This window comes from Sus scrofa, chromosome 15, assembly GCF_054392235.1.
Source record: "Sus scrofa isolate SSC_HxYL_T2T_F1_AM1 chromosome 15, Sscrofa_HxYL_maternal_Yorkshire_Landrace_v2.0, whole genome shotgun sequence".
Classification (NCBI taxonomy): Eukaryota; Metazoa; Chordata; class Mammalia; order Artiodactyla; family Suidae; genus Sus; species Sus scrofa.
This window is the reverse complement of record NC_139397.1, coordinates 69,909,628-69,934,352: the sequence shown is the minus strand read 5'-3', so window position 1 is coordinate 69,934,352 and position 24,725 is coordinate 69,909,628. Positions and strand designations below refer to the sequence as shown.

The 24,725-nt window shown below is 34.9% G+C and overlaps 1 protein-coding gene across 1 annotated transcript in view; it reads left to right on the top strand.

Moving 5' to 3' along the window:
• Positions 1-24,725, top strand: part of TNKS (tankyrase) — a 165,290-nt gene that overhangs the window by 2,415 nt on the left and 138,150 nt on the right. Inside the window, exon 2 of the mRNA XM_003133396.6 lies at positions 18,828-19,052. Coding sequence (XP_003133444.2) covers positions 18,828-19,052 — 225 coding nt within the window. The remainder of the gene's footprint in view (positions 1-18,827; positions 19,053-24,725) is intronic.

Genomic DNA, 24,725 nt, shown 5'->3' with positions numbered 1-24,725 from the left:
TACTGTTAGGACTGTAGTGAACTAAATCATAAACAGGCTTCCATTTAAGTACATACATGCTCAGGGGTGTTGCTTATTTGAAATGAACTTACATATCTTTTCCTTTGGGCCAAATGAAATATCCATAATGAATCAAGTGGGACTGTTTGCTTTTGCAGACTTTATTCCAAATTTGACTATTTTAACACATTGTTTCACAAATCTTGTTTTTTCTTGCCATACTTTATTATGAGTAATCACTAACAGATGATAGTTATATTAATTTGTGTAATAATGTACTCATTTAGGGTTAGCCACACTTAAAATAGTGCTTGTCTTCAAATTCACCTCTTCTGTTTGCCACAATAGTTACTTTTTATTCTATTTTAGAGTTTTATGTGTAACCAGATAAGATACACAGATAAACAGTAAAACAGTCCTATAATTATGTTGTAGTTTTAAGACCCTAATCTTGAACTGGTTTTTTTAGGGGGAAAAAAATAATTTTTGTTAGTTCAGTGTGGAAAACAGAACAAAAACAGTAAAACTTCCCCTGGTATAAAAACCCTATAGTCAATTTACTGCTTTCATGTTTGTGTTTATAGCATTAAAGCTTTGTTAAATCTAGTCTTTTCTGTCCTGTGTAGGCTGGGTAGTTAAAAAGTAATTCTCTATTGACTATTAGTTGGTTAGAATGCTAGTCACTGAATGTCACGGATGAGCTGTTTTAAAGGTAGGAAATTGGTACAGTTTCTTGAATAGAAAAGTTTAAAAATTATAGTTCTTTTGTTCCACACGTCTATTATTATTTATAGGTCAGGTGTTAAATACTGAAGCAGTTTTGAAGTGGCAGATAGTCCTTACCCTTATGGAGCTTACAGTGTAATGGGGAAAACTAAGTAACAACAACAACAATAAAACACCACAGGCTATGTAACTTAGAGTGATGGGAGAAGTATACTGTACTGTCTTTTGGAGCAGGCAGTAGATTCTCTTGCCCTGGTTTTAGATAATTTAAAGAAGCCTTTCTAGATAAAGAGATTTTTTGTTTTTTAAAGCAGGTATTTAAAGAATGAGTCCAAGCTAGCCAAGCAAAATGGGAAGGAAAATATGTTAATTATTGCCTTTATTTCCATTTAAAGATGAGTATAGTTCTGTAGAATGAAATGAAACTGTTTTTATGTTTCATTGCAGTGGCATGAAGTCATATTTAAATCTTTATGCCTTAAAAAAAAATTAACACAAGAGTAACCGTAATTCTTTCCAGCAGAATTAAGACTCCTTTCTATCCTATTTTGGACCATGATAATTATTTGTTTAAAATATAGCTTAGAGGAGTTCCTATTGTGGCTCAGTGGAAATCAATCTGACTAGCATCCATGAGGACACAGGTTTGATCCCTGGCCCAACTCAGTGGGTTCAGGATCTGGCGTTGCTGTGAGTTGTGGTGTAGGTCTCAGACAAAGCTCAGATCTCTCATGGCTGTGGCCGTGGCCTAGGCCAGCTGCTGTAGCTCCAATTAGACCCCTAACCTGGGAACTTCCATATGCCACAGGTGTGGCCCTAAAAAGACAAAAAAATAAAATAAAATATAGCTCCAGTATTAATAATGGAATCACCCTGCCCACAGTTGGAAACACAATCTTCAGTTTTCACTGTTTTTTTGTTTTTTGTTTGTCTTTTTGCCTTTTCTAGGGCCGCTCCCGCAGCATGTGGAGGTCCCCAGGCTATGGGTCGAATAGGAGCTGTAGCCTCCGGCCTACACCAAAGCCACAGGATCCGAGTCGCAACCCACACCACAGCTTACGGGAACACCGGATCTTTAACCCACTGAGCGAGGCCAGGGATCAAACCCGCAACCTCATGGTTCCTAGTCAGATTCATTAACCACTGAGCCACAACGGGAACTCCCAGTTTTCACTGTTGATACAGAGACTCTTTAAGTACTATTTCAAATGCCTTCTTAAGATGGCCATATCAAAATTATCTGGTCGTTTATTGTTGACTAGAGCTTATATAAGACTTTTTCTTCTACAAATAAGATCATTGACTCTGGTTTCCCACTGCTCAAAGAACAGTAGTCAAAACTTTAGAAATAGCATCAATTTAGAGTGATGTATTCCCTTGGTTCAGGTCCTAGTAGCAACACGTTTTTGTTAAAAGGTCAGTATATTCTAATGAGGACTCTTTTTTAAAAGAAAAGTTCAGATGAAGTCTTTAACAAAGCATTGAATTCTGAAACTTCATAGTATTTACTTTAAATTGAAGAAATTCTGAAACAAGCTTCCTGGTAGTTAATTAATATGGCTTGGATTAGAATATATAATTTAAGTTACTTTAGTATCAAACCCAGCAAAATATGTACAGTGGTTTTATGCTTTCTTTTTATATGAGTGGTGTTTATATTAATACACATTTAACCATATAGGGGTTGCCTGGCTCATTCCTGTCTCCTGATTTTTTTCAGCATGTCTGTGCTTGTTGCTTCCTTCCCCCATCACTGTACAAATGTAGCTTCTAGTAAAAAAACACTTTGTCCTCTAAACTACTACCCATCAATGGATAAAACATGAGTCAGAATGCTTCAGTCCTGGAATAGGAATCTTGCTCTACTTACCATTGTCTGGCAAGGTTCTTGATTATACTTTTAAGCGAATGTCTTGCCTCAGGGTTTAGGAAAGGTCTAATTTGGTAATAGAAGAAAAGGAACTAGTTTCATAAATATCTTCCTAGACTTAAAAATGTTGGCTCCAAACTGGATTGTCTTTTACTTAATGTTTTCTTAAAAACTTATGCTTTGCTTTAGGTAGCACTTTTTTTTTTTTTTTTTTTTTTTTTTTTTAAGTTCATATAGAACTTTGATGATACCACTCTTTGGAAGCAAATGATTTAAAGAACAAATTAGTTATATGTAAGGTGTTATATAAAAGCATCTCCTAATAATAGGAAGTTGGTAACAAGCAACTGTTCCACAATAGAGGAATGCTTCTATCAATTAAAAATACTTCTGTAGGAGTTCCCTTCGTGGCTCAGAGGTTAACCAACCCAACTAGGATCCATGAGGATGTGGCCTTGCTTAGTGGGTTAAGAATCCTGAATTGCTGTGGCTGTGGCGTGGGCTGGCAGCTGTAGCTACGATTCCACTCTTAACCTGGGAACTTCCATAGGCCGAGGGTGCAGCCCTAAAAAGCAAAAGAAAAAAGAAAAACTTCTATAAAGTATTGAATATTAAAATTTTTTCTGTTAACATACTTATCTGCTTATATTTTCCTTTATCCATCTTTTTTAATGATGTGTAATTTGTAGGCATCTGTGCAGCTGCCCCTAAATACACCAATATGTGTATCAGTTACCTAGAGTTCAGTATCTGTAAGTCTTTTAATGTAAAACCCATACAAATCCTAGATATGCATTCACTGAGTTTTGACAAATGCAAATACCTATGTAACTCAAATCCTTATACAAAGTCCCAAGCTCAGAAAGTTCCCTCATGCTCCTTCCCTCAATTCCTTTTCCTCCCCTCCCTGCAGAGATACTGTTTTGACTTTTTTCCCCTACATACAGAGTTGCCTATTTTAGAAGTTCATATGAATGGAATCATGCAATATTTTCTTTTTTAAAGACTTCTTTTGCTCAATATGTTTTTGATGTTATAACACGTTTCAGTAGTTCCTTTATACTGCTGAGTATGTCATTATATGAGTATGCTGCATTTGCTTTATCCCTTCTACTTTTAGACCCTTAGGCTGTTTCCAGTTTGGGGCTATTATGAATAAAGCAGTTATGAATATTCTTGTAAAATTATTTTTGTGAATATGGATTTTTCTTTCTCAGGGGCCAATACCTAGTATTGGAATTGCTGGCCCTTACAGCAGATAAATGTTCAGTTATAAGAAATTGCCAGAGCTTTTCCCAAAGTGGATGTGCCATTTTACATTCCCATCAACAACGTATGAGAGCTACAGTTGTTCCATATCTTGCCAACATTTAATGTTCTCTGATATTTTAATTTTAATCATTCTGGTGGGAATGTGTGCTATCTCATTCTGGATTTATTTTGCAATTTTTCTGATTTTTTTCATGTGTTTGCCATTTATATATTTTTATGAAGCCCCCTCCTTTTTTTTTGTTGAGTAAATCAGCATCATTAATATTAGTAATTAATAAAGTATTACTGTGTTAGCTACTGTGTTAGTTATTTACTAACATGAATGAAACTACCCCCAAAACTTAGCAGCTTAATATAACAAACATTTCACAGTTTCTGTGGTTCAGGAGTTCAGGTCAGGAATCTGGACATGGCTTAGCTATTTTCTTTGTCTCAAGGTCTCTCATTTGGCTTCATTCAAGATGTGGGCTAGTTATGGTCTTATCTGAAAGTTCGACTGAGGAAAGATCTGCTTCCAAACTCATTCAAGTAGTAGTTAGTTTCCCGTAAGTTGTTGAACTGAGGTCTCCCTCACTTCCAGAGTCTGCTTACAACATGGCAGTTGACCACTATCAGGGTTAGCAGGTAAGAGAGCAAGAGAGGGCAAGGAGGTGGAAGCCAGAGTCTTTTAAATTTAAATTTAATTTAAAATTTTAATCTTAGAAGTGTTATTAACTTCTGTTGTATTATTTTTGTTAGAAGAAATTCAGTAGTCCAGCTTGCACTCAATGGAAGAGGTTTATACAAGATCAAGTATGCTGGGAGATTGGGATCACTGGGAGCCATCTAGGAGGCTGCCTTCCACATTTAGTTTGTTTTTCATTTTCTAGCTTTTAATAGTAAAACCTGAGGTCATTAGTTTTAGACTTTTCTAATTTAAAAGAATAAATTAGTGCACCCCACAAATTTTAAGATTTTGTATTGTCTTTTTTTTTTTTTTTCTGTCATTCGGTTTGAAATATTTTCTCATTTCCTTTGTGATTTCTTTTTTGACCTATATTTTTTAGCAATGCAGTGTTTAGTTTCTAAATTCTTGGAGTATCCTAGATAACTTATTGTCGATTACTGTTTTAATTTTATTGTGGTCAGAGGACACACTCTATATGAGTTCAGTCCTTTTAATTTTACTGTTTATTCTTCTTACAGGAACATTCAGAAAGGTAGAATGTAGCCTGGATCTTGGGGGACCTAATACCCTGTATCATCAGTGTAGATTCATAGTGAGAATTGAATAGGATGGGTTTTTTGTGGATCTATACTAAAGCCTGTGTGCTCAAGATAACTCTGAGGTACATTTTCTAAAAGTCATTTGATTTTGAGTGATTGAGGAAAGTTATGAGTGTTTTGTTTTTGTGTGCCTACTGGGTTTTCCTTTAAAATGCTTCATTAGATGTCCAGTATTGCTTCTCCCTACAGTGAGCTGCTTTGTCAAGTGGAAACTTGTTTTGTCTGTTGGTTCAGGAATATGTGTACAAAATTAAAATTAGGAGTTCCCTCTGTGGTGCAGCAGGTTTAGGATCTGGGACTGTCATTGCAGTAGCTTGGGTCACTGCTGTGGCATGGGTTTGATTCCCGGCCCAGGAACTTCCATAAGCCATGGGTGTGGCCAAAAAAGAAAGAAAGAAAAAAAGATGACAAAATCCTAGCTCCCAAGGCCAAAAGACAGACAGTAAAACAAGTAAACAAATAAATGAAAAGGATAATTCTAACAGAATAAAATTAGTATGAGCTTAAATTTTTTTTTTTTCCGAAGCTGTCATTTTGGAATGTGTCAGCTCCCTATGCAGTTTAAATTTGTGATTTTTTTTTTGTTTTAATTGTAGAAAAAAGAGAAAGTGATGTAAATTTTCCCTTCCTTTTTGCCTTTTCAGTATAAGGCAAATTAAACTAATGATTGGTGGCAGCTGTTTGTTGTTTGTGTGGCTTAAAAGTTTTTTCTTGTGCAGTAGGTTGAAAAAAAATAAAGCAGACAATTTTAATTAATTTCAAACCGAAAAAAATACTGTTTTCTTTACTAATTGACCAAAAATCTTTAAAGCAGAGTTCCCGTCGTGGCACAGTGGTTAACGAATCCGACTAGGAACCATGAGGTTGCGGGTTCGATCCCTGCCCTTGCTCAGTGGGTTAACGATCTGGCATTGCCTTGAGCTGTGGTGTAGGTCGCAGACGCGGCTGGGATCCCTTGTTGCTGTGGCTCTGGCGTAGGCTGGTGGCTACAGCTCCTATTCGACCCCTAGCCTGGGAACCTCCATATGCCGCGGGAGCGGCTCAAGAAATGGCAAAAAGACAAAAAAAAAAAAAAAAAAATCTTTAAAGCTAGGTGCCTCTATCAAGTATGGTTTAAAAATAACCTAACCCTCCTGATGCCCAGCTAATGCCTGGTTATAATACTTTAGAAAAATTAGGTTATGTATTATGAGCCTTCATTCTGATATATCAACCAGCCGTAGAAACCATCTGACATTTCTCATCCAACTTGTTAATAAATAAGATATATAGTTCTCCACCTCCAAAACTCAGGTTGTTTTCATGTTAACTATGGAAGTTTGGTTTTTTAGAAAGAAATGGGACTACAGTTAATGAATACATTTTAGTGGTTTTCTTCTAATATCTTGAGAAGATACGCCGAGGTATTCTTTTTGTCTTTGGGGTAAAATGTTCTCATTTAGAGAAACAAAAACAAAAAACCCTTTGGACTAATTGGAAAGCTTTTAGCAAGCTATCAAAAATGTAATTGCCCTCCCTCTCCCCCAAAAAAATCTGCAGAAATTTTACAGTAGGAAAGTTCAGCTGTTACCTTGTTGAAATTTTACAAAAGCAGATAAATTTGAGGGAAGTAGTAAGAGAAGTACAGAATTTAATTCAGTGAATTTTTTTCATAGGATGTACACTATAAATATTTGAGCAGGTGAACTTTGTAACACTTGATTTCTGATCTTCTGACTTTCTTAAATGTATCAATAATAATTCTTATGTATTGGTCCAGACCTTTTGTCTTAAAAGTGTTTTCACTGCTCTGTTGGCATATAAATAAACTTTTTTTTATATTGTTGCTTAATAATAGTAAGACTAATAAAAATAACAAAATGCTTTCAAGTGAATTTTGTGCTTTCCCTATGTTATTTTATTTAACCCTTACAGCAACCAGAGGAAATAGGTTTTAACTGTTTCACAGACGAAGAAACCTCGAGACTCAGGGTAATGTCTCTCCAAGGTCACATAGCTGTTAAGTGATGAAGTCAGGTTTAAACCCATACCTGACTGTCCTAAAATCATTTGACCCATGCTACTCAAATAGAAGAAGTTGATAGCAATAAGAAGTCAACTCTTTTGAGTCCTTTTGTAATTTGACAGTTGTTATTGCCTTTTCAAATTTGTTTTCTGAAAATAAAAGTAATTGTACACATTTTGGGAAGCTCAGTGAAAAATAGTCTATCATCTCACTTCCCCATTGCAGCTAATATAGTCATTTTGACATCTTTTCCTCCAGCTCTTTTCCTCAGCATTTAAAATACAACAAAACTGCATATAGCTGCTCTATTAAAATATTATGACTAGGATTTGATTGAGACCGTGCTTTTAAGTAGGCTTTTGAAACATTTGCAATTATTAGAATATTGGACTCTGATCTTTTGATTAGTTGCTAATTAAACATCAAAAGTGTGATTGGAAGTAATCTTTGAAGAACCTCATAATCAAACCTGACTCATGGAAGAAGGATATTTTGGCAATTCCTTTCTCTAGAAGATGACTTCAGATTGTTGGAAAATCTTAAAGATAAACTGCTGTTTATTTTGATTCATGGACACATAGTCAAGGAAAAAACCATTTTGAACAGTAAATGAAATATATGGGAGTCACAACAATTTGCAAGTTTACCTACTGTTGCTTCTCCATCATCATGATCACTATGAGTACATTTTCCACAGTGCCCAACACATGAAGTTGTAAAATCATGGACTTAACACCGTCTTGACAGTAAGAAAGCCAGAATCATCTTAGTACTATTTTGTAAATGGTTTTGACTTCTCAGACCCTCGGAAAGGGTCTCAGGGACCACCAGGGATTTCCTGACCACACTTTGGAAGCTGCTGAGCTAATGCAGATGGCTGTTAATTTTGTTAACATACTTTTTAGGATCTAATGATAGGTATGGAATTCTCCCCAAAAATATATACTTAAGCACCAAATTTTACATATAATTTTAAGAGGATTATAAACTTGCAGGAGCACTGAAGCTATGGTTCTCAAACTTTGCATTGGAGTTACCAGGAGGGTTTGTTAAAACAGGTTGCTAGGCCACACTCTCACCATTTCTCATTCCTTTGGTGTGGAGTAGAGTCTGAGCGTTTGCTTTTTTTTTTTTTTTTTTTTTTTTTTTTTGTCCAAATTGATACTTCATGAACTCTTATTCTGAAATTTTACATTTTCCTTTAGTTGTAACAAGTTCTGCCATTATTTCTACATGTATCTTTCCTCTCTTCCCATTCTCTGTCTCTCCTTTCTCTCCTCTCATTCTCTACTTCTCTTTATCCCTTCCACGTATTTTGCAGGGAGAGTTCTTCAACCCGTTTTTATCTCTAATTTCTTCTTTGTTTCCATTATTATTCGGTCAGTTTATTATACTTTTTATTTCCCCTATTATATTTTTTATGACAGTCTTTCCAGTTGGTTTTGCTTGATAGATTTTTGTTCTCAGGTTTTTAGAATTCTCCAGTTTTTCTCTAGTAACATTTAATTTGCCAATTTTAAATGTCTTTTTGGGGGTCTGTTAATTCTACTTTCATTTTGCTGTTCTTTCATGGTACTTGCACTCCTCAGACATTTTATTATTTCCTGCTCTGAGCTTGTATTCTCGTGGAACCAACTATTTGGGCCAGTATTGCTTTTGTATGGGAGGATGAGTTTTGATGGGCCTTGGGTCTAGGGCTTGTGAAAACCTGTGTTCTAGGTTTTGGTTTTCTAGATGGTTTGAGGCAAATTGGAACATACCTCAGGGTAGAGCTCTGGATGGTGATTCTACCCTAGTTGTTCAGGATTTCACTGACTCTTTTCTGAGTGCTGTCACCTTCATTGTAATTATCTAGTTGAGTTCACTTGTAATTTGCTTCCTACTCCAGCCAAGTTCCAATATCTTACCTTGATATTACCTCTTTTCCTTTGGCTAGAGGTGTGCTGGAGATACTGCTTTCATATTCCACAATTGCACAGGGGATGATGTGACAATGTTGAGTGAAAAGAACACAGATCATTTTCCTCCGACCTATCTTCTGTCCAGGAAAACTGATCCTCCACAATTAAGCTAAGACACACAGTCATTTTTTTTCCCACTAAGGCACACAGTCATTTTTTTTTTCTTCCTGAGGAGGAATGATTTCTTATAGGGTTTTTTGGTTTGTTCTTGTTTGTTTTGTTTTGTTTTTAGCTGGAATCTGGGGGTTGTCTCTTACCCTTTTGCTTCTGGTGATTTCTTGATAGGTTTAGGGAAAACAAACATTCTTAACTTGTACTTGCTAATTAAGTACTTCTTTTTACCTAAGTAAAATGTTTTCCTTTCTAAATCAAGTTTTATAAAATGGAAAATTTAATCAGAGTCTGACTCTGACAAATGAAAAGCATGCAAGTTCATTGCTTTTATAGAAGTCATTATGTAGTTTGTTTCTAAACTGTTATTTTGGAAATAACAGGAATATACTAGCTGTTGCTTAACAGTGACTTCTGATCTAATGAAGTGTAAAATAGTTCTTTATTTAAAGGCTAGTATAGTTAAAATTGAAATTAGAAAAGGAAGCAGGTAATGACTTTGAATGTTAAACAGAAAATATACGTTCTTTGTCATAGAGCATTTCCTACAAAGTAAGCAGGAATCTATTACTAGGTATCTATGGTTCTGTGTACATTGGACTGCATGAATATAACCCAGTATATAGGAAACCCTTGACATGTTTTAAGAATATATCACAAGATTTTTCCCAACCCCCAAGTTAGGGAATAACACTGTGACTTGTAATTTCCTTCATTAAATGCAGTAAAACTGAAAACTTTTTTAAAAAAACCTTAGAAGGTAGGCCCATGCAAGAAAGTTAATAGAATTAAAATTACCCATCATTTTGAGATGGGTCTGCTCTGCTAGGTACTCCTAGTTTTGAGTCTGTCTCTTGCACTTCAGCCAAGATACAGGTGTGTGATTCAGATTTTTTTTCTTCCAGTTTTATTGAAATATTATTGGCTTCCAGTACTGTATAAGTTTAAGATATACAGCATAATGTTTGACATACATGCATCATGAAATGGTTACCACAGTAAGTTTAGTGAACATCCATCATCTCATATAGGTACAAAATAAAAGAAAAACATTTTTTCCTTGTGATGAGAACACTTAGGATTTACTCTCTTAACAACTTTCATATGTAACTTAGAGCAGCATTAATTGAATTTGTCATGTTGTATCTTAAAACTGGAACTTTGTACCTTTTAATAGCCTTCATCCAGTTCCCCCTCTTGCCATCTATCATCTCTGGTAACCACAAATCTGATCTCTTTCTCCATGAGTTTGTTTTTGTTTAATTTTTTTATGACCACACCTGTGGCCTATGGAAGTTCCCAGGCCAGGGACTGAATCCAAGCGGTAGTTCCAACCTACACCACAGCTGCACCAACACCAGATCCTTTAACCCACTGCATCAGGCCGGAAATCGAACCAGAGTGGCTGCAGCTGGCTTCTTAACCCATTGCCCCACCGTGGGAACTCCTGTTTATTTTTGAAGTATAATTGACCCACAACACTGTGTTTGTTCCTGGTGTACAACACAGTGATTTGATACTTCTATACATTACAAAATAAGCACCATGGTAAGTCTAGTTAGCATCTCTCACCATACAAAGGTGTTATATCATTATTGACTATATTCTCCGTGCTATGCATTTTATCCCCATGACTTATTTATTTTGCACCTGGAATTCTGTACCTCTTAATTTCTCTCATCTCCCCACCCCCTTCCCCCCACCCCCCCGGCAGCCGCCTGTTTGTTCTCTGTACCTGTGATTCTGTTTCTGTTTTTCTATGTTTATTCATTTGTTTTGTTTTTTTAGATTCCTTGTATTAATGAAATAAAATGGTATTTGTCTTTCTCTGTCTGGTTTATTTCACTTAGCATAATATCCTTTAAATCCATCCATGTTGTCACAAATGGCAAGATTTCCCCCGTTTTATGGCAGAGTAACATTCCTCTGTGTGTGTGTGTGTGTGTGTGTGTGTGTGTGTGTGTGTGTGTGTGTAGCATCTTTATCCATTCATCTGTTGATGGGCACTTAGGTTGTTTCCATACTTGGCTGTTTGTGAACAATGTTGGGATGAACATAGTGGTGCATATATCTTTTTGAATTAGTGTTTTTGTTTTCTTTGGAAAAATACTTAGAAGTGGAGTTACTGGATTATTTGGTAGTTCTATTTTGTTTTGATTTTAAGAAATCTTCAAACTGTTTTCCATAGTGGTTGCACCAGTTTACATTCCTACTAACACTATACAGGGGTTCCCTTTTCTCCATATCCTTACCAACACTTGTTACTTGTTGTCTTTTTGATAATAGCCATTCTGACAGGTGTGAGGTAATGTCTCATAGTGGTTTCAATTTGCATTTCCCTGATGGTTAGGGATGTTGAACATCTTTTCATGTATCTGTTGGCCATCTGTTTGTCTTCTTGGAAAAATGTTTATTCAAGTCTTCTGCCCATTTTGCAATTAGGTTGTTTGTTTTTTGGCTGTTGAGTTATATGAGTTCTGTGTGTGTTTTAGATATTAACCCCTTATCAGATATATGGTTTGCAAATACCTTGTCCCATTCAGTAGGTAGCCTTTTTGTTTTGTTGCTAGTTTTCTTCACTGTGCAAAAACTTTGTAGTCTGATGTAGTCTCATTTGTTTATTTTTGCTTTTGTTTCCTTCTCTTCAAGTAGAACTTTTTCCCCAAATATTGTTAACACTGATGTCAAAGGGTGTGCTGCCAGTGTTTTCTTCTAGAAGCTTTGTGGGTCTTACATTTAAATCTTTAATATATTCTGAATTTATTTTTGTATAGTGTGAAAAGGTAGTTCTGTTTGACTCTTTTGCATGTTAGCTGTCCAGGTTTCCCAATATTTATTGATTTTTATTTAATTCAGTACAACTACGACTTACTGTGTTTAGTGTACCTTTAAAGATGCTCACAGATATGTGGAATTACTGGTATTAAATTGGTGAATGATGAGTTTGTTAGCGGGGAAGAAAAGTTACTTTAAAAACTTACAGCTATTGCATAAATGTGTCATAGGTGAATTTTGTTTCATTGAAAGTAATTTTATTGTCATTGTTAAGAGTTTTTGTTTTGTGTTTTAAATTTGGGTGGAAGTGGATTGGTAATGTTCAAAAAAATAAGCAGGTTGTTCTGATATTTTAGATTCAAGTTTTTCCTATGTTTTCAGAGAGAACAGTGAGCATGTCTTATCTGTCACTAAGTACCTTTTTATCTTTCCCAACTTACTTTCTGTTATTTCCTTTGTGTCAGGAAAATAGATACACATATAAAAGTTTATGAGTTATTTTTCTAGACAATCCCAAACTTCTTTTATTGTTACTTTGAGTGTCTTTTGGGTATAATTTTTTTGCACTTAAGGAGAAATAAATAAATCAATGTGGGAGATATAATATACATTTTCTCATTGGATATATAAGTGTAGACCAATAAATTTAGCAGTTCAAATGATGTACAGTGCTTGTGGCTTTGCTGACAGTCCAATTAGATTGAAAATGTCTTTAAGCTATTACTTCGCTACCATAAATAAAAATATCACTTTTAAATATTCCAACACCTTAGGTTTTCTCCTTTTATTAAATTTTAGAATGCATAGTTGTTGGTTACAAGATTTAATATTGCCCAAGGTTGTTCCTTTGAAGCTTTAATTTTAGGCAGTTTAAAATGCTGAACACAAGTGAAAAAAATTTCTGTCTCTAAACTCAGACCTAGTGAATAGATACCAATGACCTTACATTTGATATTGAAACATATTTGAGTGGCTTTAATTGAAACTCTAACTTTATTTATTTTTTATTTTTTTGGCATTTTTAGGGCTGCACCCACGGCATATGGAGCTTCCCAAGCTCGGGGTCCAATCGGAGCTATAGCTGCCGGCCTCCACCACAGCCACAGCAGTGTGGGATCCAAGCTGTCTGCGACTTACACCACAGCTCACAGCAATGTCAGATCTTTAACCCACTGAGTGAGGCCAGGGACTGAACCCTCAACCTCATGGTTCCTAGTCAGATTTGTTTCCGTTGTACCATGACGGGAACTCCTGAAACTCTTAACTTTAGAATAAGGAAAAAAGTATATTGGGACTAGATAATGAATTTAGGTTTTCCTCACAGTGCTAGTACAAAACTGTCTGCACAGGATATTTTAAAATTTCTTTGAATATATGAAATAATGTGATTGCTTCTCACACTGCTTGGGGAAAGAATGTGCTGAAATTTACAAGATAGGTTTGTATTACTTACTGTGGTTGGAGAGGAGCAATTCATCAGGGTGAACTTTTTTATTGCTACTTGCTTGCCCTGACCCTTCCCCAGTGGCCTCTCCATAAACTGAATTGCTTAAGCTAGAAACCTGGGAGCCAGTCATTCTGGCTTGAAAAATCTATCCCAGTTTTCTCTTTTTTGACCCATGTATACTCCTGCTATCCTATTCCAAGCCATTAGTAATTCTTGCCTGGACTAAGGCAAATTTTTCTTAACCTGTCTCTCTAATTTTGCTCTTGACCCTCTCCAGTCTGTTTTTTACAGATCGACATATAATCCTTCTAAGACTTAAATAATCTTTCTTGGAGTTCCCATCGTGGCGCAGCAGAAACAAATCCGACTTAGGAACCATGAGGTTACAGGTTCGATCTCTGGCCTTGCTCAGTGGGTTAAGGATCTGGAGTTGCCATGAGCTGTGGTGTAGGTCGCAGATGTGGCTTGGATCCCGCATTGCTGTGGCTGTGGTGTAGGCTGGCGGCTACAGCTCTGATTAGGCCCCTAGCCTGGGAACTTTCATATGCCGTGGGTGTGGCCCTAAAAAGGACAAAAAGACAAAAAAAAAAAAAAAAAGTCTCTTATAAATGGCTTCTCATGTACTTATAATGAAATCCAAACTTCTTAACGCATGATTCACAAGCTGTGACATATACTCTTGATTTTCCACTCAGAATTTATTTTTCCCTTAATCTTTACCAACAGATCTTAGATTTTGTTTAAGACAGTAGTGTACCTAGCTACAAAAGACTTGATTTTCCAGTCTTTTGGGTAGACCTATGACACATTTTTAGCTAATGATATGTAAGTGAAAGTATCTGGAGAGGCTTCCTTAATAATAAAAAAGCTAAGAGAAAGCCTTTCTCTCCTTTTATCCCCCTCCCTTCTTATGGGAGGGAACCTGAAGATGTGGGTGTTGAGTTCCTTGACATAGGTCTTGGTAATGCTTTTGTGACTCTGATCCCAAAAGTAAAAGCAACAAAAGCAAAAATAAACAAGTGGAACTACATCAAATTAAAAAGCCCCCTCATGGCAAAGGAAAACCATCAACAAAATGAAAAGGCAACCTACTGAATGGATGAAAATATTTGCAAATGATATGTCTGATAAGAGGTGAATATTCAAAATATATAAGGAACTCATATTGAAAACAGTGGTGGAAGTGTGTGTGTGCATGTCTGGGTGACTTTAAATTGATGGTCAGTCAAAGTCTCTGAGTTGCTTATATGTGGGCTTGGAATTGGATGACAGCAGGAGCTAGACATGTGAAGATCTGGGTCCAAGGTCTTCAGGCACACAGCAAGTGCAAAGTCCTCTGCTGAAGTAAGTTTGTTGTATTCAGGGAACAGAAAGTGGAAGACAGGGTGAGTAAAAGCTCAATGAAACGTGAGAAGTGAGAGTGCCCAGCTCACATAAAGCCTTATAGGTCATAAGGAGGTTGTAGTAATATTTTATTATGTGTGTTATGGGAACCTATTGCACGATTTTAAGCAGAGAGGTGACCTGATCTGATACATGCCTTGCAAAGATCACTGTGTCCTTACTGTGTTAAGGATGTACTGTAGGGCAGCAGATATGACAGTAGAGAGGCCACTTAGAAGTTGATATGCCGAAGTCTAGACAAGAGGTTGTGGGACTTGAAACCAAGCTGGTGGTACTAGGAAATAGACAGATTTGATGCGTGTATTTAGAACTACAGTTCACAAATATCAGATCTGAGGGAAAGAATTCTTCAACAATAAAATGTGGATAATGGGATCCCTCACGGGGTATTATCACAAGGAACTAATGCATGTCAAGCATTTAGCATACTTCTTGACACACATAAGAGCTTACTAAATGTTAGCTACTTACCATTATTATTGTTATTTTCATTGTTGTCAAGAATAGGGCATGTACTTTGAGCAAAAAGAATTTTCCAGTAAAAGTTAAATTACACCTCTTATATAACTCTCAGGTTGAAAGTCTGTTATGGCTCATACTGTTTTCTTGGTAAAAATCAGAGTATTTCATTGTCTTAATTCTTAGTGACCTTTACTGGACCAGAGAGGGAAGATGGTTCATTGGTTTTCCTTTTGTACTTCATAATACTGAGCCATAAATAAATAAATGTGTGTGTGTGCGTGTATATAGCAACATTATTCCTTTTAAAAATTGTGACTTAGCTTTTTTTTTTTTTAATATGTGCAAGCTTGATGGAATGGGATGCTGAAAATCTTATCTGCATTATGTGTCTGTAATGCCTTCACTTAGGGACTCTTTCTTTTTTTTCTTTTTTTTTTTGTCTTTTTGTCTTTTCTAGGGCCTCTTCCACGGCATATGGAGGCCAGGGATCGAACCTGCAACCTCATGGTTCCTAATCGGTTTCGTTAACCACTGAGCCATGATGGGAACTCCAGGGACTATTTCTTAAGAGTTAGTTACTGATGAGTTACTTCATATGCTATGTAGTTCTTTGAACTGACCATAAGTATTATTTTGGGTCTTTAGACTCAAATAAACAAATAAAGTATAGGGATAATTATGACTACAATCCTTGGTTATAAAACAAAGACCTTATATAGCCATCAGGAATAATGAATTCTCTTTATATGTGAAAAATAGTACATAAGGATTTAATATTGATAGAATGGTGAATAACCAATCATAATTGATTTATACTCAATAGAACAGGTGGAGTATGTTTTGAGTAAGCTTTTTATGTATAAATTTCTAAATTACAGTACTTTAAGTTGGGGCTAATTTGTTTCATGGATAATAAAACTTCTGACTTAATATATTTTAGCACAAAATCAAATTAAAGGAGATGACTTCATAGTTGCCACATAAAATATATCTTTACTGATTTTGACTCTTCACCTCCACCTCCTTTTGTAAACATGACATGTACATATATGCTAATACAAAATTGTAGTTTAGTGTGATAATTAGGAGAACAGATAAACAAAAAGAAGAAAAATTCCATAATTCTACTATTTAGTGATTTAGTCTCTTTTTCTATCCATCTATATTTCAGATATGTATATTTTTTCTCCTTTATTTTCCTTTATATAATTTTAATCTAAAAGACTGATAAATCTAAAAAACACCTGTCCATATTGTTTAATTTTCTGTAATAACTTGTTTTGTACGTATGGTTTATACCTTTTTTGATTTTTTAAATTGTGATAAATACACAAATTTTAAAACTATTGAAATTTTGTAATTTTAAAGTGTGTAATTCAGTGACATTAAGTATATAATGTTCTATAGCATCCTTTTAATGCAGGATGTTACATCAATGTTATATCAAAAACCATAATTTCATCATTTACTTAACAGAGTCTTTATTGTTGGGCATCTAAATTGTTTCCAGGATTTTCCATAGATGATAAACATTCTTGCTGCAAATCTTTGTTTATACATGAATACTTTTTTTAAAGATAAAATTTGAAAATCAGTATTGTTGAGTCAGAGTATATTTGTTTAAGCCTATTCAGGATAATTCTGCTTTTTTTTTCTAAAATATGGTATCAGTTTATAATCTCATTATCAATGTGTGAGCACAATTCCATTTCACCACTTTCTTGCTGATACCAAGCATTTTTGTTTTATTTTATATTTTAGATCTAAAAGTTTTCATAAAAAGTAAACACTTCACTATTTTGCTTCAAAGTTATAATGAATATTTTTGAAAGTACCATTTGATAAATTAAAAAGTATCTTATTTTAACTTTTTTAATGCACTGATTAGGGAAATGTGGATTTGCACTCAGGCTTTACTTAGATCCATAAAGCAGGAAAATCATTAAATCTTTATGAGTAAAGAACGTGCCAAGGGCCCAGTGTAAGAGTAGAATTGTGATAGTAGAGGGAGGAAGGACATTGAAGTGAGAAAATTAAACAGGCTGTAACAGCTCTAAAGTTCTGCAGCTCTTACAAAGCAAACAGCAAGATGGGGATAGTTGTTGCATTAGCACATACCCTATACTTTTGGTTTTCCAGTTTCTAATACAGAATTACCCTCTCTTTGTCCCAAATTTTCAGCTTAATTTGAAGGATATTTTCTATGGAAATCTAATTTCGACTTTGTGAGAAATATCTGTGGTGGCATATCTTTTACTTTGAAGACTTTTTTTTAGAGCCTACTTTCCTGGAACAAGTGGATTCATAAAGATAGTATGAAGGACAAATGTAGAAGTAAATCTTTTTTTCCCCTGTTTTCCACATAATTCTCATTTATTTAGTTTATACATGTATAAAGTGAAGGAAAATATGACCCTTAACTGCTTTTCAGTTTTATTTAAGATGCTGTTTTCTAACAACATCTCATGGTAAATAATAGCAGGGAGGTAGTGATACCTAGCTTGTAAGTTCTAATAAAATTTAAAGTAGGAAAGGCTGATTCATTAATAAAAGTATTAAGCCAGTAAAAATGCTAATATTTATAGTTTTTTTTTAACCCATTGCAATGTAGCTTATAATTTCATCACAGTACTATAATGACTTTAAAATTGTCAATGGCTATTTTTTTCTTTCTCCATTGAGCTCACTAAATTCTCATCATGCTGGATTTTGCATGATGTTGTTGCCCTTTGACTTCCATTAATGTTGTGTTTTCTTGGTATTTCTTAGGGTTTGCCTAGTCCTTACACTACTTTAGATTTTTTTTTTTTTTTTTTCTGGGCCTATTGATCCCTCCTCCCCCTTTTTCTCTGTTTGAAAATTATAATGCTTTTCACCAGAGTTCTGGTTCTGTATTTCCAAATGCCTCTTTTCCTACTTGTAATATCATTTCCTCAACTTACTAAATCTAAGCTTGAATTGTTTCACTTAACTACCCATTTCATTTAGTTTGGCTACAAGTCCCAAGAGTAGATATTATGGCATTGTCTTGGTTCTTCTTTTTCAGACATCTTGTAACCAGACTATTGCCATATATTTCTGGTATCCACATATTCTTCTCCAGTTTCTCTGTGTTGTGATTTGTCTCAGATTTGGTTGTCAATGGTATTTAAATAGCCTTTATCTCTTAAAACATGAAGATGGATTTTTTATACTTAAAATTTTGTCTTGTGAAGCATAAAGGCAAAGTGAATGCCTTGAACAGGAATCTTGTCTCATTCATTTGTATTTCTAACATAGTTGCCCAGCACATAATAGGTATTGAAGAAATGTTTTTTGCATGAACTGCCCAAACTAAAGGAAGAGATTTCTTAGTTCTAAGTTCTGCGAAATGAGAGAATCTATTGAATAGCAGCTTTTTTTTTTTAAACCTTTTTGCCATAGAACACAGTACTTCAGTTGTTTGCATCTGTCGATATTGTTAAAGGAATTCAACTGGTTCTTTTTAAAAGATTGACTTACTGTATAAAATATTTTCCCTCTTTTTAGGTTTTGGAAGGAAGGATGTTGTAGAACACTTACTACAGATGGGTGCTAATGTCCATGCTCGTGATGACGGCGGTCTCATTCCGCTTCATAATGCCTGTTCTTTTGGCCATGCTGAGGTTGTGAGTCTGTTACTGTGCCAAGGAGCTGATCCAAATGCCAGGGATAACTGGAACTATACCCCTCTGCATGAAGCTGCTATTAAAGGAAAGATCGATGTATGTATTGGTAAGTATTATTTGATAATATCTAAATTATAAGATCAACCAGACAGGTATAACATTTAAAATAAAGGTGTACCTGTCTCCCTTGTAATTTATTGCAATGGAAATAATGTTCCCTCAGAATAAGTAAAGAAGGCTTTATTACTTCTTATTCTTAGGAGCAATTCTTTTCCATCAAAAGAGAAGTAGAGAGATGGAAATCTAAAGTTGGTTAAGAACAAGCTTCTCAACATTAACTCTCCAAATGCAAGGGAAATGCCTACTGGTGTGGAACTAAATTTTGATGGATTACTGTTAACAAAATTAGTTAATATACAGTCTCTTTAACAGACTACAAGTTTTCCATCCTAGCACAATGAGAACCATTATAAAGTACAAGTTCTTACTGAATTGGATGGCATATTTGGATGTTTTAGGTTGATTCAAGGAAAGTCATCTAATACTAAGGCAAAGTCTTTTTCTTTATGTTGTTAAAATTGAACACTAGCTATTTTATTAGCAGTGGAAAGCTTTGAGTGGTTTAAATACCATAGTTCAAGTAATATTTTCAACACGTGCCATAGTCTAGAGAAAAAGCAATTTCAAACAAAATTGAATTTTTCAACAATTTTAATTATTGTGATTATATGAAATTGTATTTAATTGGCATTTCTTTCTCTTTTATATATAAGTATATATATGTGTGTATATATGTGTGTGTGTGTATATATATATATATATATGTATTAGCTTTTGCTTTATTGTATAAAATCTTTCAGTTTAAACAAGGGGAATTCCCTGATGGCTTAGTGGGTTAGGGATCCAGTGTTGTCATGCTGTGGATTTGGTTGCTACTGTGGGATGGATTCCATCCTTGGCTGCGGAACTTTAGCATGCTGTGGGTGTGGCCAAAGAAGGAAAGAAAGAAAGAAACCTAAACAAGCTTCTAGAGGACAGGCATAGTTTCTTCTGAGTATATAATCTCTTTCTTGAAACTCAACATGGTGAATATTTAGCCCATGGCAGGTTTATTTACATAATTGTTGTCATCCTGAATGACATCTATTTTGGTTTAATCAAATATTTTAATGATAAAACTCAAATAGATATGTCATTTTTAAAGATAGTAAGGTGGTATCATTATTAAAATTTTCTCTCTCTCCATAGCCATCTATTCCAGCCTCAAATATATTTTTAGCTTTCCTCAAATTATTGCCTGACATAACTTCTTTATCATATTCTCTGTCATTATCCTTTGTCACTTTACCATCCATTGACATGATGACCCTTTGGATATCCTATCCTTTTTGATCTTTGACATCTTCCTCTATTGGTTGATTTTCTCCAAAGTCTCTTACCAAAATAGACAACGTCATTTCAGAAAACTAAGCTGAAAGCTTGAACTTATCACATATTCTCTGACCACTAAACCTCTTAAGTTACTTATGATAAGTTAGTATGTGATAACCATTATTGAACTTGACATGCATGCTTTTGTAATCTAGGTTTTCAGCTTTCTTGCTTTCAACCTTTCTTGCTTCACCTTATCTTATCCATTGGATTTTTCTCTCATTGCTTTATAATTTTATACAGTTTTCATGTTCTTGAAATATTATCCCTTCTAGGCTTTGGTGTTCTATTTTCCTACCTGTACCTCTCTGAATTTTTCATTTTATCAGTGCTTTTAATATCTTATTGAAATTAATATTCTTCTCCTTCTCCTACTAATCCTCCTCCCAAAAGTACATAATGAAAATGTTCCATTATCTAAGTTCTGCTGAAATAAAAGACTTAGATATAGGGCTTGAGTTTTTAAGGGATTGATTCCCACAGTCTCACAGTCCCATAATCCTCAGTAGGCTTTGACACAGACTGCTTTCCTTCCAAGTTCTTACTCCTTAGAAAGATTGAAAGGGGAAGAGCACCTTGGAAATTGTAATCAAAACGTAATTGAGGATACAGCTGCTGTTAAAGTATGTAACGTAGTTATTAGAGGAAACCAAGATTGGTTGTAGACCCTTCTATACATTTAATTAGCTTTCAGGAACCTATTAGGAGGTTTATTCTCAGGTATACTGAAATCACTCAGGTATATGATAGTTTATATATCATACTTTTTGAATTTGAGTATAGTTAAAGAATTCAGAAATGTTTTTATTAGACACATTTGCACTTTGGGATGACTGGGTGAAAGAATTGGAAGCCTTGGTTTTAGGGGTTTTTTTCTTTTTTCCCTCTCTTTTGCTTAAGTCTCATGGTTTTGAGTGATTAGTGTACAAAATTAACTTTTAAAAGATTTTTGCCTAGATAATGGAATGCTTGCCTGATTATTTTAAGATTAATCACATCTCTATATGTGAGGTAGAATAGCAAATATATTTGATATTTATAAAGGTAGATAAACACTTGAATGAAAAAGATAAAAAGATCCCTTTGGGAAATTAAAGTGTAGTATGAAAGAAAAACTTCCTAGAACCAAAAAAAAATCTAATTTTTTTCCAAAGTAAAAAGTTCAGGAGATAAATTAAAGAAAGATCACATTAGTAGCTTGGAGATCACATGTGAGAAGTATCCCCCAATACAGAGCAAAATGTTAGTGTATGGAAATCATGAGGAAAAAAATAGACTCAGGAAGTCAACATTATTTTAAAACCTTACATATGATAGGAGTTTCAGAAGGAAAAAAGAGGAGTTCCCGTCGTGGCACAGTGGTTAACGAATCCGACTAGGAACCATGAGGTTGCGGGTTCGGTCCCTGCCCTTGCTCAGTGGGTTAACGATCCGGCGTTGCCGTGAGCTGTGGTGTAGGTTGCAGACGCGGCTCGGATCCCGCGTTGCTGTGGCTCTGGCATAGACCGGTGGCTACAGCTCCGATTCAACCCCTAGCCTGGGAACCTCCATATGCCGCGGGAGCGGCCCAAGAAATAACAACAACAACAAAAAAAGACAAAAGACAAAAAAAAAAAAAAAAAAAAAAAAAAAAAAAGAAGGAAAAAAGAAATCTGATGGCTGAGATCAGTAATAATTAAATAATAAGCAGAAGAAAACCCTACTCTTGAGATTTAGAAGGCCTTTGAGTACCATGCTGTTTTGATGAGAAAAGACACTGAGGATGATACATACAAAAGTTTTTCAGGGAGGAAGAATAAGTTGCCTTCAAAGGGAAACACAATTAGATAAAGGACTTTCCATTTACAACGTTTGAAAGCTTGAAGGCAGTGGAATACCTTCTAAAGATGAGAGGAAGACAGGAATTGAACTATAATTCCCTTGATAAGGAGTAGCTCTTCAGCTTTTTGGGAGTAAGAAAGGCTGAATAGAGCAAGTGGCATTATTTTAGAGAAATAGTGCTCCTGCCACTTGCTTTCTCTTTCTCTATATTTTCAAATAATTCTTGGATTCATTTGTCTTACACACAGAGGCTAAAGGGGATCCTTACTGTATATCTTACTTGGGAGTCCAAAATTCAGATTGCTGCCTAAAACCTCACAATTAGAACTATTTATAAGTTGTGTTGTTGTTGTTGTTGTTGTTGTTGTTGTTGTTGTTTGAAAATAGTTCTGTTTTCCAGGCTCAATGGCACTTTGTCATACTGGTTGGAGTCAAAAAGACCTGGATAATAAGCAAATTACTTGTTCTCTTCCAGTTATTAAAATGGGAAGTAGTAACTGTTCTTCATGTAGTATTTAAGAGGATTAAATGAGATGATGTAAGTAAAACATCCTCATGCAATATCTGTAGTATATACTCAGTGATTGACAACTGTTCTTGTTAATATGAAAATGACATAATTGCCTGAAATCTTTCTGTGAAGGGAGATAGTCATTAACTTCTAATACTTAAACATTTTTCTTTCTTTTCTTTTCTTTTCTTTTTTTTTTTGGTTTGTGCTTTCCCTCTGCTCTTCTGAGATCATAGATGTTCTTTGAGCTACTTCTTCATGTCATTGGCTTTGGTCATAGTTTTCATTATTCCCACAGTATTGAGACAGGAAATATAAATAGTTTTAAATATAAGCAGTATGAAGACTGGTCTTTATAGTTCTGGTGAAGTCTTAACTTCCGTTCTCATTGGCCCTTTGTCCACTCAATAGTATATATCCTTTTCTTCCCCCATCACGCCTCCCCCACAACAAAATGTGAGTGGGAGCAAAATATAAACCTCAGGTGTTAAGGACCTGAGTACAATTTACCATACTTAATTTTTCCCTACCTTGGCTATTCAGGGATCACATTTTCACAAAGAGCCCTATTCTGTGAGCGAGGAGACGCTCTTGCTCTCACTTTTCAACTTGTAACAGGAACTAGAAATAAACTGATTTTGCTAAAATCCTAGAGAACTTTGTTAGTGGCCATAACCCAGACTATCCTGACTGATTACACTCTATTTAAGAAATTGAATGCCTAGGTAAACAATAAAGAAATGGTTAAGTAGAATGACTTGTTTGGTTGCTGTCACAGAGAAAAATATCTTGGAGCTGATCCTAAAGTGAACCAGGGTCATAAACATAGTTTAAAATACTTTCCTACTTAATAATCAGCATGTACAATTGGTACGTGCATAGTGATGAAGTAAATTAAACTTGTTATAATCAAAATATATTTACTTTCCAGTACAGCTGGAGGGCCAGGTGACAGTCTTTTAAACTGAATCAGATAAGATATCCACTGGAGCATACTTCAAATCATTTGCTGTCTTGTTATTTGTGCCTATGGTATTCTGCTTAAATCTTACTTGGTTCTTCTTGCCTGATCCTATTGTTAGTTCTCTGTGATGGGGAACTGACAATAATCATCTCATTTATTCTTATATTCTCATCACCTATCACTGGTATCTAATTGTATACTCAAGAAATATGTATGGAATGACAGAACAGTTCACAAGAAGAGGGCTTGGTTCTCTGTGGATTTTTTGCATTAGTCTGTTAATGTGGATAAGGAAGTTGAGTAATTTTAGGTGATGTTTTGAGATTCTTTTATTAAAGTAATGTGAATTTGCCGTCTGTCAGAAACTCATAGTTATGTACAGATATAAAACCCATTTAATAGTCATATAAATTATGTTTAGATAATCTATTTGTCAAATTGTTATTGTTCTTCATTAAGGGTGGGTTGTTGAATATTGATTCTGAGCATGCATTGGCTTCTGGTTATAATGGATTTTCTATAAGGAATGAGCACAGATTTTTTGTTATTACTTGTAGATTAAACACCTGCCATGAACTGAAGAGATAGGGAGAAGAAAGAAAAAGGTGATGTTGGTACATTTACCAAAAATGACTGTGGTTAGATGATACACAGTACAGTGTTTTCCCTTGAGACAGCTCATAGTGCTTAACCAAATAATTTCACTAATATTTATATCCTCTGCATGAAGCAGACGATTCACATTATCTACTGTTTTACTAGTGAATAAAGGAGAAAGCTTTTGTTTTTATGTATCTGCTATCTGGAATGCTGTATTTACTTTCTTTGCTCAAATTCTATTTAAAATTACCTGATCTACACACTCATGTTTTTCTTTAGATTGTATGTCTTTTTCCTTTACTAACTTACTTGACCACTTCTGTAACTTTGGGGGTTTTGTCCTAACAGTAATATCAGGAGTAGTAGATGTTCATTTAAAAAATCAGCACACTGATAACAACTAATACATCTCATTTTCTATACATTTAGATTTATCCCGTCCAATATGGTAA